The sequence below is a fragment of the Rissa tridactyla genome, chromosome 1, assembly GCF_028500815.1.
Source record: "Rissa tridactyla isolate bRisTri1 chromosome 1, bRisTri1.patW.cur.20221130, whole genome shotgun sequence".
Taxonomy (NCBI): domain Eukaryota; kingdom Metazoa; phylum Chordata; class Aves; order Charadriiformes; family Laridae; genus Rissa; species Rissa tridactyla.
In genome coordinates, this window is record NC_071466.1 from 165,322,908 (window position 1) to 165,335,524 (window position 12,617).

At 45.6% G+C, this 12,617-nt stretch overlaps 1 protein-coding gene across 4 annotated transcripts in view; it reads right to left on the reverse strand.

Moving 5' to 3' along the window:
• Positions 1-7,302: 7,302 nt before the first annotated feature.
• Positions 7,303-12,617, reverse strand: part of ATF7IP (activating transcription factor 7 interacting protein) — a 101,594-nt gene continuing 96,279 nt past the window's right edge. For all 4 annotated transcript variants that reach the window (XM_054199218.1, XM_054199209.1, XM_054199200.1 and 1 more), the window contains exons 13-14: positions 11,100-11,212; positions 7,303-8,591 (exon numbers count right to left, since the gene is read on the reverse strand). In XM_054199218.1, the coding sequence (XP_054055193.1) occupies positions 8,175-8,591; positions 11,100-11,212 (530 nt within the window). In that variant the 3' untranslated portion in view covers positions 7,303-8,174. The remainder of the gene's footprint in view (positions 8,592-11,099; positions 11,213-12,617) is intronic.

The following is a 12,617-nucleotide window of genomic DNA, read 5'->3' on the forward strand; positions in this document are numbered from 1 at the left end:
CCTAGAACGCCTCCATGTAATGTTTTGGAATCCCAGCCACCCCTCCCTGTCCTGTTCTAGGGGGTGCCAGGGACTTGTGGCATCCCCCTGAGCATGAACAGCAGCGCTCAACCAAACAAAACCAGCCCTGCCTCTGTGTTGGGCCCTGGCAGCTCTAAATGCCGGGAAGCTCTGCCTGTCATTTGTCACTTGCCTTGTGCTGTTTGCTTGGAGCCTGTCTGTTGTTGCTGCTGGTCTGTCATCAAGGGTGTCTCACCTTCTGCCTGGTGTGTCAGCTTTGTGAGCTCTCACTGGGACGCTCAGTTCGCAGCTCCAGCCTTACAGGGCAGCAGTCTCGGTGTTTTTTTGGATAAGCACCAAATAGGAACTAAGCACTTTTTTTTTTTTTTGGGTAGCCCTCAGGCATTTGCAGCTGATCGCTGCCTTGAGAGACATGTTTTAAACTCCAGTACGGGAGACTGGCAGCTACAGAGCTTGTGCCACAGATTGAATTGACTTGGGCAGGCTGTAACAGGCATTAAGGAGCACGCTTACAAGGAGGAACGGAGCTGGGGCAGGGATCTGAGCTGGCGGCAAGCAGAGAACCAAGAATCAGCTGCTTGTTTGAGACTGGAAGCACAGAGTGGCTGGAGGATGGCTGTTTGCTGGTTGACTGTCACTCCTAGGCAACACGGCAACAGGGCGGGTTGCATTTACTGCCTCTTCCCCCAATCTTATATAAAAATAGTAATGGAAAAATATTGTTTTAAAGTTGGTCCTCAGGGACCAGGAAATTCCCGAGTGCTTACTGTGTTGGAGTGTTCTTGATCCAGGGCACACCTGGATGCTCCCTGCTGCAGGGAGTGGAAGCAGCAGATGTGCCAGGCCTGTTTGTAAACGTGGATGGATTTGGGAGATCGGCCTTTTTCCCCTCTCGAGCCTCCTGCCCTGAGGCAGGAGCTGCTTTGTGCTCAGACCCAGTTGTGGGAAAACTAGAGCTCTACTTTTAAGAGCCCTTTTCTTGTACATGAGTAAATGTTTACATCGCTGGGCCCTTATGGGCCTCAGGACTCTAATCCATGTGACTGGCTATTTTTTTTTTTTTTTTGCCTTTGATGGTTGTGCTGTGAAAGGTCACTGCATTCCTCTTACTGTGCTGTCCTCTGTGCTTCCTCCCTCGGCAGGCCAGCCCGGGTTGATCTGCCAACCGTAACCGTGGTGGCCGGGTCTGGCTCCTCTCCCCGGCACAGCAATGTCAGGGGCTGGAGGAGAAGGCTTTGAGCAGGGCTGCGTGGGCCTACGGGCAGGGGCAGGAGCACTGACAGCTTAATTCTCAGGCAGGTGCACGAAGTTAAAAGGTCCTTTGACTGTCTTATTCCCCTCTGCAGCTCTCACTGGGGAAAAATGGGAAGGTGTGCCCTTGGCAGAGGGTTTGCAGCAGACACTGGCTCTTTTCATACCCTGTTTGCAAGTTTTTCCAAGTCCTGTGGCTTCTGCTTCTTAGACTTAAGGTTTTTAGGGTTGGCTAGAGAGGGACTGACTCTTGGGGGCATTGGGGGGGGATTGAGAGGGGGTTGTGATAAACTCCTGCCTTGCAAAAATAAAAAGAAACCTGCTGTTCAGTCACTAGAGAGTGCCTACAGAAGAAATGAATCCTCCCGGAGCGACCACATCTAATGTAAGCTTTTTCTTCCTTTTCCTTCCCCTTTTTCTGAAATCCAGTAACGCATCCACCCCTGCCCACCCCTCCCCGTTCAGCACATGGGCACTACTGGTCATACCCTGCGTGGCCTGGGGGGGGTGGATGGGTCAACAGCACCCTCTGCCCTTGTAGCAGGAGCCACCTGTGCAAGCCCTGGCCTGTGTCAGTCTGGGCCAGGCAGCATAGGGCTCCCCTGGGAGAAACCAGCTTCATTTCTTGGTCAGCATCCCGGTGCTGTGCTGTAGGGTCAGATCACTTCTCTGCCCATTCCTGGCTTGATTTTTGGTTTGGGTTTTTTTGTTTTTTTCTTTTTTTTTTTTTATCAGGTTCCTTATGCCTACAGAGCTGCACTTTGCTGTCTGTACGCTCTGCTCCGAGGTGGCAGCACACCTTTCCAGTGGTACCAGTGAGTGTATGGCAAAGCTGCCCTGCAGCAAAACAGAATGCGTGCTCTGGCTGTTCGCTTACTCTCTTCCCTTTATACCAGCACAAATAGCAATTACAACAGTGCTTCAGCAAAGTGGTTACACCATATTTTGCGATTAAAACCAAGGGTCTAGACTAGGTGCAGTCTGTGTACTTCTATTCTAAATAGGCAGTTGGAGAATCTCTGCACTTGCAGGTGTGATTGGGTGCAGGTATCACTTCACAAGAGCCCAGCATCTTTTGGTCAGTGACTTGACTTGAAGGAAGTTTACTAAGTGGCAGAAACCTAATTATTACCATTACAAATTAATTATACACCCTTGAAATAACTCAGGGTAGGCATGTCTGCAACTCCAGGTTTTAAGTACGCAGTTTGAGTTCTCCACAACTTGGCAGCAGAGGTGGGTCTAAGAGGCAGATTTTACCCTACTCACTTCAAGAAAGCAGTTTATGGGTTCTCAACTAAGTCGCACAACACATTCCACAGGGCTGTACCTGGCATCTACCCTTAAAAACCAGCAGGGTTGGGGGGGGGATGAGATTTTCTTGATCCCTGCACTAATGCCCCCCTTTTTTATTACCCCGTAATTTCATTACAATGAGTTCTGTGCACAGCTTGCTCCCCTGGCTTGAGAAGCAGGGCCAGTCAGGCATGCTGAGACCACGGCGGTGGGCTCACTGCTCAGGGGTGCTGTGAAAAACCAAAGGCAGCTCCTGTACTTTGGCCAAAGCCTCTTGCTAAAAGAACAACTGTTTTTCAGAGGTCAAACCCAGCCCCTTGGAGGGAGAGGAGTCACACCAGCAATCTGGTTTCCATTCCTGAGCCCTTCTGGGGCAGCTTTGGGTTGCAAGTTACCGGATTCTGTCTGTTCAGGATATACAGAGCCCTTTTTGCTTTGAATTTCCAAAAGTGAGAGCATTGCTTTCCATTTTTGCTTCTGTGAGAAGGCCGAGAGGGCAGCGTCATGCAGTTGACTTCCTGGGAACGACCTGGAGCCAAACCATTGCTGCCCAACGTTACTGGAGCATGGTGGCAGTCAGCCTGCCAACCCCAAATCCAGGTGGCAGCACTTCAGATGAAGACGCCGTGAGCTCTTTCTGAAAGAGTTGTCTCCTGAGATGTCTGGAACTAAGCACAGATGACTCAAAATGTTAAAAACCCAGTAGTTTATTTCAAAGTATAAATTTCAGGCTTATCAGACAAAACCCCACTACAGTTAACACAGACACACACACTAATCTGTAGTACATACAAAAAATGGGGAGAGCTTGCAACTGCACAGTTTAGATTGGACATTAAGTCTGTCCTGTATTTTTTAATTATTTTTTTTCTATTTACAAGTCCAGCTGCAAAACAAAATAAATCAGATTCTGAGTTTCTTAACAAAGGATTCTGCACGTTTGACTCCCAATAGCCAATAAATTACTAAAGCTGAACAGGACTCCCCAAACAGCTACTACCCCGTTGTCTTATTTACAGCTATACCCCATTAAATTAAGACAGCACTTCAAATATATATATATATGTGTGTGTGTATATATATATATATAAAAAAAAGAAAAAATGCCTGCATAATGACAATGAGAAATAAAGATACACTTTAATGGGTACTTAGAAGGGATGAAAAGGAAAATTCACTCATTTTACTTTCTCTTAGCTATCCTTAATTTTTTTCTTTTCCCCTCAGAGGGTGTTTGGAAGGGGATAAAGATTTTGGTGGCAAGGCTGGCTCAGTGTCACTTGAACTCCTTTCCCTTCAGTGTCTTTGTACAATGCCCACCCCTATCCAAACCAACAAATTAAAAAAATATATATTTAATATATCAAGCTTCTATTTAAAAAATCTGGATAGATATTTTTGACTAAATGAAAATACTGAAGAGTTTACAAGGAGGCAGAATCACAGATTGATTTTGTACAGTGTACGCAATACGCGAATACTGGGGAATGGCTGTTTGGGGAGCGGGAACAGATTGGACCTGTCCCTACATATAATACAGATTCTAATTTATTGGACATTTAAGACAAACAACATAAAGGAAGGGCTGAAGTGATCATTTTTGTTACAGTACAAAACAGTACTGGGATCCTGCTGTTGGGCCCAGTCGTGCTCCCACTGAAGGCACGAGGGGTTTTGCCGTTTTCAAAGGAAGCAGGGTAAGACCCCTTATTGTTACAGGGAAGACGCCACGGGCCTTTCCAGCCTTGTGCTAAAACCCTCGGGAGGGGCGAGTGTCTCGGTGCTTGTGCTCAGTGACCCAACATGGCCAACGGCAGCACAAGTAACACACAGGAGCAAAGTCCAAGACCAAGTGCTGCCCCAGGGGAAGCTGGTCAGAGGGTGGAAATAAATACAGGCTGAGGGGAACCTGCCTCTGCACCCGCACCTTCTCTGAAGCCGCCACTGCGGATACAGTACAGATGCTGTACCTACAAGTCTGCCCCCTTCCTAGCATTTAATTATTTGAATACAATAAAGCTTTTTTAGACGTATACTAAAATAAAGCGAGGCCAGCGAAGCTGTGACTGGGAGGAACACGCTGGAAAGGAGCAGCATTCTGCCATCAGCACTCCACTAGCAGGGCTCCTCTCCAGCCAGAAACTGAACTAACTCCAATTCCTCTCACCCTGGACATCCAGAAGCCCTTGTATCACACAGAGCAAAGAAACCAACCCTAAAACAAACGAGAAAGTAAATGAGGACAGAAAACAGCTGCAGAATCGGTGCTGTGTTTGCTAAAACCCGGGGAACTACATTCGAGGTGGTACTGCTGAAATGTCGCGTACCCAGGGGCAACAGCAACACACTGAGGCAGGAACAACAACTTCACAGCAGGTACTGAGAGTAAGGTGGAAGAACTGGCCTGAGGCGCAGAGAAGGAACTAAACCCAACCCTTCCACTTAAAAGCCAGATAGAGATTTTTAGCATATTCAAAAGTGAATTGATTGTTGGAAGCCTCCAGCAACTAACACTTTAATGAAGAGCCCGGTCTAGAAGCACGGTGCTAACAGACCTGTACTGGATGCTCCCGGATATTTTGGTAACACTTTCAAATAAAAGTCTATTAAATGAAATCCATTATTTCTAAATGTTTGTTGCTAGCAGAAATTGGGTTTCTCAATAGCTTTATCATTTCTGGGAGGTGAAGGATAATAAAATTAACCAGTGGCCCTATAACACAGGGAGAAGTGCCATGAGTTAGGGAATTAAGCAATACTCCTGCTCGTTAGCAGAAGGGGTGAACAATCACTGCAGTGATCTGCTCCACCATGGAAGTGATTTCACAGAAATGGCACCCTTCTCTCTTTGTGTGCCAGTGATTTAAGAACCAGCCACCTTTAAGGTCTCCAAGCTAAGCCAGGCAGTTTGAAGTCAAGCCATGCGTTATCACATACTTTGCCATCGCTACTTGCTTAATTAAGGTCCTGAAGTTGGACCTTTAGCAGCTCCGCTGGGATGAAATAAGAGAAGTCGGCTTTCACCCCACAGCTGCCATGGCTTCAGTCCACAAACGGTAGCTGGCTTATTTCATCTAGTCACAACAAAAATAAATCACGTGCATTTCCTCCATTGGAGGAAAGAGAAGAATTCTAGCACAGGAGTCCCACCCCCGCCTATCCCGAGCAAGACAAAGCTAAGAACGATCGTGACCTAAACGCAAGCACAAACTATAGAAAAGCTCATGTATAGTTTTGGGCTGGAATCACAATTAAATAAGCAGCGTAAGTTCTAGGTTGTGTTCTAATATTTAACTTTCAAACTATAAAACCTCATTGTACTGATACGGCCAACGGCCCTTTGGTACCACCTCAAAGACACAGTAAAAAAAACCCCAAACTGCCCAAGGAGGACTTGACAGCCATCGACAGGAATGAACTGCTCTAACCTCTAATACAGAACTGGCTTTATAAGGACCCAACTTTCCATAAGTAGACTAAATGCTTTATTAAATATTTATTCCTTGAAATATCCAGACAAAACATTTAATTAAACATAGAAAAATTCAAGGCATTATTGATTATTGGCACCAGTAATACAGGGACAACTGTTACTCAAAGGAAAGGTTACACATCGTTCATACAAGAGATCTAGTGTGAACCTTCTCTCATGATACGTGGGATTTAGGCAGAACTTTTGCTCGCCCAAACCATTAGAACTGCTGTACTTTAAATGCGAGTTTCCAGACAGAGAGTAATTCGTTACTCACCTGGCAGAAGTGACAAACCCAGCTACACGGAGGAGAGCAGTAGAACAGCACAGACAGAAGTCTACAAAGCCGTTTCTTTCACCGATGAATGTTCCCAGGCGGAACCCAACTAAAGAACCCCCAATCTCATCGCATATTTCACCAGCCATGTTTCAGGACTTAATTTTTCCTGCCCTTTTTCAACCTCGCTTTACATTTAAAAATGTTGGTTTTAAGAAAGAGAGCACCGAAATTAAAAAATGTTACCTTCTACAGCTTTGCTACATGGTGAAGTAGATTTAAAAAAAAAAAAAAAAAAAAAGACTTTCCCTTCTAAATCCACTGTTTGCTTCTACCAGGCAGAATGAGACTGAAAAGTGCAAAAATAAGAACCTTACATATAGTTTCTTGTCCAGTTTCAATTTGGTTATGCAAAAAGCAAGTTTAACACGTCAACGACAGTGGGGCAGACCCAATACCGCCCAACTGGCAGTACCGATTTCTTTTCGCAGCTCAGAAGCATCATGAAAGCACCCATTAGCGTTTGCAATTGCTCACAGGTTTTAGGCCAGTGTCTAAAATCGTTTCTGAACTGCTCTGGGTGGGTTAGGTTTCTGCGGAGGCGGGCAGGCGGTGAGACAGAGAAGAGGACCGGGAAGCCAACTTCTTATCTTTCTGTACTGACTGAACATCCCAACTGAGTGCCAAGAGCTAGAAGCTGTCATGGTGCCACACCACAGAGGTTTCTTCTTTGGCTGAACTGCAGCATACAGCTTTCCCAAAACAACAGGGAAAGGCTCTGGTGGAAAATACTGTCTGTATATGCTAATTCTTGACAGGACAAAAACAACTTCTCAAGAGTTACAGTGAGGAAAGGGTCAAATGATACCGCAGATAAAATCGAATCCAGCATCAGCAGACGTTACGCTTCCTGGTCTTTCCAGAAATAATAATTACCGCAGGCCAGGAAAATGAGAAGCAGAAGGGAAAAATAACTCCAAGCAAATAAAAGAACACCACAAGGTATCCGGCTACATTTATTTCTGAAATTATTCTTTAAGGCACAAAATAAATCTAAAAAATAGGGCTGGATGTATGAGGGGAGGGGCGGAGACATGATCTGAGCGCTAGAGAGGTGTGAATGCAGTCTCTACGATCCAGTTTCCAATCTGACCTAGGAACGCTCCCAACGTGAGTGGGGGAGGATGGTGCAAACAGAGGAGCGCCCTTATTTCGGAGAGGCAGGAGGTAGCGGGGTGATTTTTATTTCCCCACCACCACCTCCAAATTTACAAATGTATCGGTTCCCTGGCCAGACTCGAGTTCCCTTCCCTCCCCTCAGAGAGCTCGTTACAGTTTGTAAAATAAGATCAGAGCACTCCATCTTCCGGTACAAAAGCGAGACCTTGAATCACCCTTCGTATCGCAGCCTGCTCTCGGTGCGGTGGGGGGCAGGAGGCAAATCTGTTCTCACCCTCGTGTTAGTGCCTTGGCAGGTATTACAGCTGGGTGTGCTTTGCTTCAGACAAACTGTAATTTATTATTTTGTTCCCACTCTGAAGCAGAATCCCAGGCATCCAGGGTGCCCTTGGATACAGGGCAGGTAGGTATCCAGGTGGAACAGCTCTCATGGAAGGGAAAATGAAATTTTCAAATGGCCCATGACTTGAGCTATCCAGAAAAAACAGGCTCTCTTGCTGCAGGTGAGACTTTATTTGTCTTTTGGTTCTGAACGCATGTAGTGTATCACACAACTGTCTAAAATAATCCTGCAGAGAGTGGATTTGAAACTGAATTTTCATGCATGGGATCAACCCTCCAAAACTGGGGTAATTCTTGGTAGTAGGACAGATTTAAAGGCTCCAAAGATCTCTAGTTTTAACTGCTGTGGGAAGAGATCACATCTGTGGACTGGGGGTCACAGAAGGGTCCAAAACGTCCATAGATGTCCTTAGCCCGGACCGCAAAGTAGTATTTGCTGCCGGACACAAACTGCGTAAGAGTGCATGCCATGGGTAGCGGGAGGGCCTTCACTTCCCCGATCTTCTTCCACTGGGAGGGCATGGTGGCACTCGGGTCCTCGTGGTAGGCGTAGAGATGGTAACTGTCCACAGTGGCACAGCTCCGGTCCACCTCCATGACACTCCATGACAGCACGATACCATTCTGGCTCTGTACCCGTGCCAGCTTCAGCTGTGGCTTTTGAGGCAGAGAAGTGTTGGCAGCTTCAGGGGGCAGACGCGGTGGCTGTGGTGCCTCCGGGAGCGGGGCCGGATGTATGGGGCGCGGTGGCTCCTAAGCAAGGTAAGAGCAATACGGGAAAGGTCAGAGCCTACAGCAGCGGAAGGAAGCTTTAATTCATCATTCCCAAGGCAAATGGAAGCAAAGGAGCCTGCAGTCACCCAGCCACCACAACGCTAAGTCCTGTGTGTGGAGAGCGCTCAGGCAGGAGAACCCCAGCAAAGGTTGAGAAGGGGCGGGACCAAGGATGCCATAAATTCTCATTATTTGCATCTAAATCCCTAGCTGTACAGATGATCACTGCCACAGTTATTTCCCCGTGTCCTCTTTGCTTCCCACCCAAGAGGCCACGGACTGGACACTGTGCCCTTTTCCAAGGCTGAGCAGGCAGGTTCCCAATGACTTTGAGCTCATCTACATTTGGGCTGCTGCTCCCGCATTACCCAAAACGCCCCCGGCAGCAGATTAAACTGACAACTCAATCATCATTTCAACAGGCAGGTTTTCAGTCACAAAAGGAAGAATGAGTAACGGTGCCACATGGATTTTATCACCTTAAATTGATCACAAAAACTCAGCCTCAGTTTCCAGAAAATTTTGAAATAACAGCACAAATGTGGCTTTCCTTTTTTTTTTTTTTTTTTTTTTTTTTTAAAAATAGCACAGAAACAGTCCTAGGTCTCTAATTGATGTTAGTTAAGATGAATTTAGGAATCTAGTTACAATGACTATGAAATTTTGTTAGTCTTCAAGCCAAGGGCCTTTCAGGTGGGAATCTGGGGTAGTTTTTGTGATCTTAAGTGTTCTGTGTGATACTGGCTTCATTTATTTTCATTATTTATCACTGGTGAATGACGCATGAAGTTGAATAGTGTCTAAGTGGAAAGAATGCTGAGCCACCTTGTTGGTAATGTATTTACCATTTCAGGACATCGCAGGTGATGGGCCTGCCCAACAGTGCAATTTATTTGGTTCAGTCTCAACAACAAAACCATATGAGATGTGTCCAGCTCTGGAGTCCTCAGCACAAGAAGGACGGGGACCTGTTGGAGCAGGCCCAGAGCAGGGCCATGAAGATGATGGGGGGCTGGAGCACCTCTCCTATGAGGACAGGCTGAGAGAGTTGGGATTGTTCAGCCTGGAGAAGAGAAGGCTCTGGGGAGACCTTATAGCGGTCTTCCAGTACCTAAAGGGGGCTTATAAGAAAGATGGGGACAAACTTTTTAGCATGGCCTGCTGCGATAGGACAAGGGGTAATAATTTTAAACTAAAAAGAGGGTAGATTTAGACTAGATATCAGGAAGAAATTTTTTTACGATGAAGGTGTTGAAACACTAGAACAGGTTGCCCAGAGAGGTGGTAAATGCTCCAACCCCGGAAACATTCAAGATCAGGCTGGACGGGGCTCTGATCAACCTGATCTAGTTGAAGATGTCCCTGTTCATTGCTGGAGGGTTGGACTAGTTGACCTTTAAAGTTCCCTTCCAACCCAAACTATTCTATGATTCTGTGAAAAGAGCCAGAGTAAATTCTCAAATACTTATGAAAAGGGGGCTGAGGTGATGCAGAAGTAATCGCCCCCAGCAGTGATTAAAAAAAAACCTCTCTGAAATTTGGGAGTTGGCAACCTTGATGATCTTTTGCCTGTACCTTGTCCTCCTACCTCAGTGTTGTGGTTTAACCCCAGTCAGCAACTAGGATCACACGGACGCTTGCTCACACCCCCCCATCCCCCCAGCAGGGTAGGGAGAAGAGGAAGAAGAGGGAGAAAAGGAGAGGGAAAAAAAACCTTGTGAGTTGAGATAAAGTCAGTTTAATAGGATAGTAAACAAGATGATGATGATAATAATAATGGTAAATATACAAAATAAAGTGATACAACATAAGTTGCTCTCAACACCCAATGACTGGTTACCCAGCCCATCCTGAGCAGCGATCACGGAAGCCTGTTCCCTGGCCAACCCCCATGTATATACACTGAGCATGATGCCTATGGTATGGAATATTCCTTTGGCCAGCTTGTCCTGTCTATGCTCCCTCTCAGCTTCTATAGGAAGCTGAAAAAGTCGTTGACTGATATAAACATTACTTAGCAACAACTAGAACAGTATGTGTCATCATTACTGTCATACTAAATCCAAAACACAGCAGCTAGAAAGAAAATGAATTCTACCCCAGCTGAAATCAGGGCATTCAGTTTTGCAAACAGCTGTACTCAGAAACTGGTCGTCCAATCTGTAGCCAAACCATGACTACACTTTCTAGTGGCAGGTCTTCCCTTGACTCCACACGTCACCTGCAGACAATTCATGCACCATTTTTCAATATGTGCTGCTGCTGATCTGGAGAACTCTGGGGTAAAGCTAACAGACCGCACAGCTTTTGCCATTGTTGGCAGAAGTTGCTGTAGGCGAAAGGGTGGCGCTACGCACGTGAACTGGCTGCAAAGTATCTACGAGGCATTTCGCTGTTCTGCGGTTCACACTAAGAAACAATCCGAAAGACGTTAATGCAGAGACAAGCCTGTAAATTGCATTAAGTAATTTCAAAATGACTACTCACAGCATGCACTTGTGGTGGTCGATGATGCACTGTAAGCTGAGGTGCTCCAGATCCAAGAGTTAGCCCATTGTTCATAACATACGCAGTGGTCTGAGGCATTCGTACTGTCATGCCTATAAGAAGCACAGTGAATGCTTTGAGTATTCAGTACTTAAAAATCAGCTAAACAGAACACTGGAAGACCAACTCCTTGGTTCAGTTGGATGACACCAAATTTCGAACTGACACACTCTCCTCAAACATCAGCCAGCAGACTGATAAAGTCCTGCAGGACAACAAAACCACCTCCTCCCATCCCCTGAGGCGGTACAAGTGAAAGGGAGCAGGTGCTTATGTCTGCAGAGGGGACAGAACGATGTTTAACAATTGACAGCATGAAAGAAATGGGTCCGGAGGGGAAGTGTGGGAGATACAGGGAGCTTAATCAGGAAAAGAAAAATGACATCACTTTGGGATTTAGAAAGGAAAAGATAAATGCTGCCGCAGCAGAATGATATCCACTCTGTATTCAAATGCCAGACGGCTTGCTGTGGATGGCATCGAAAAATAAAAAAGATAAGTCATTCTCACTGTCCGAGAAGCTTGTCCTCCCTCACAAAATGGACACCCCAAGAGATGTTACTCCCATTTCATTCATTCCCACAGCAAACTGACCTGACGGGCAGGAATAAACGAGGTAATTTTATAGCCTTGCAGATAATATCCAGAACTCTTGCAAACTATCAAGTTTTCATTCATTTTATGCTACATCTCACTCTAACGTTTTTGTCAGTTTACTGTTGGAACACGTACGTTCTGTGAGCTCAAAGCTTTTGCTCATTGTTACGGGCAGCCTAGGGCGTCCCTCTATTTTCTGTCTAGAAATACAAGATTTGGGGCAATCTCCCCCACCCCCTAGTTGCACACTTGTATGAGATCGAAGCATTTCAGTAGTCCAGAAGAAAAGCTCACAGAGTGACACGTGTCAGGAAACCACAGCTATTGTACGGTAATTTCTTCTCTATATAAGCAGTCATCAAACTATGATCATAGGTGATGAGTGTCAGAAGTCTACGTAATCTGTGAGTCTGAGTCTTGGAATTCAGAGTTCTAAATCTTAATGCTTTTATAACTAAGTGTTGAGGTAACTGCTTCACATCTTCCTATTGCAACATCTATCTAAGAGGATAATGAAACCGTGCAAACTCCTGTAGCACAGTCGGTCACCCGAACTGGCTATTTCTTACCTATGAGAATCCAATCAGATACACTGTTTTAGCATGACTGATTCTATTTCAAGAAATTACAATAATCTGAAGTAGAGATGGACAGAAATGCTTTAATAGGATATAAGGTACAAATTTTGCATTATTTCTACGTAGGCATACTACTTGGCTGAGGTAGAAGTATAAAACTACAATTTGCAAAACACTTTGGATGAGTTCTCGCAGTTAATCTTTCAAAGACAAAGTGCAGAGATCTTACTCCTGAAGCATCTGCTACTGACACTGAAGACTGCTTCAATGACAATATAAACAA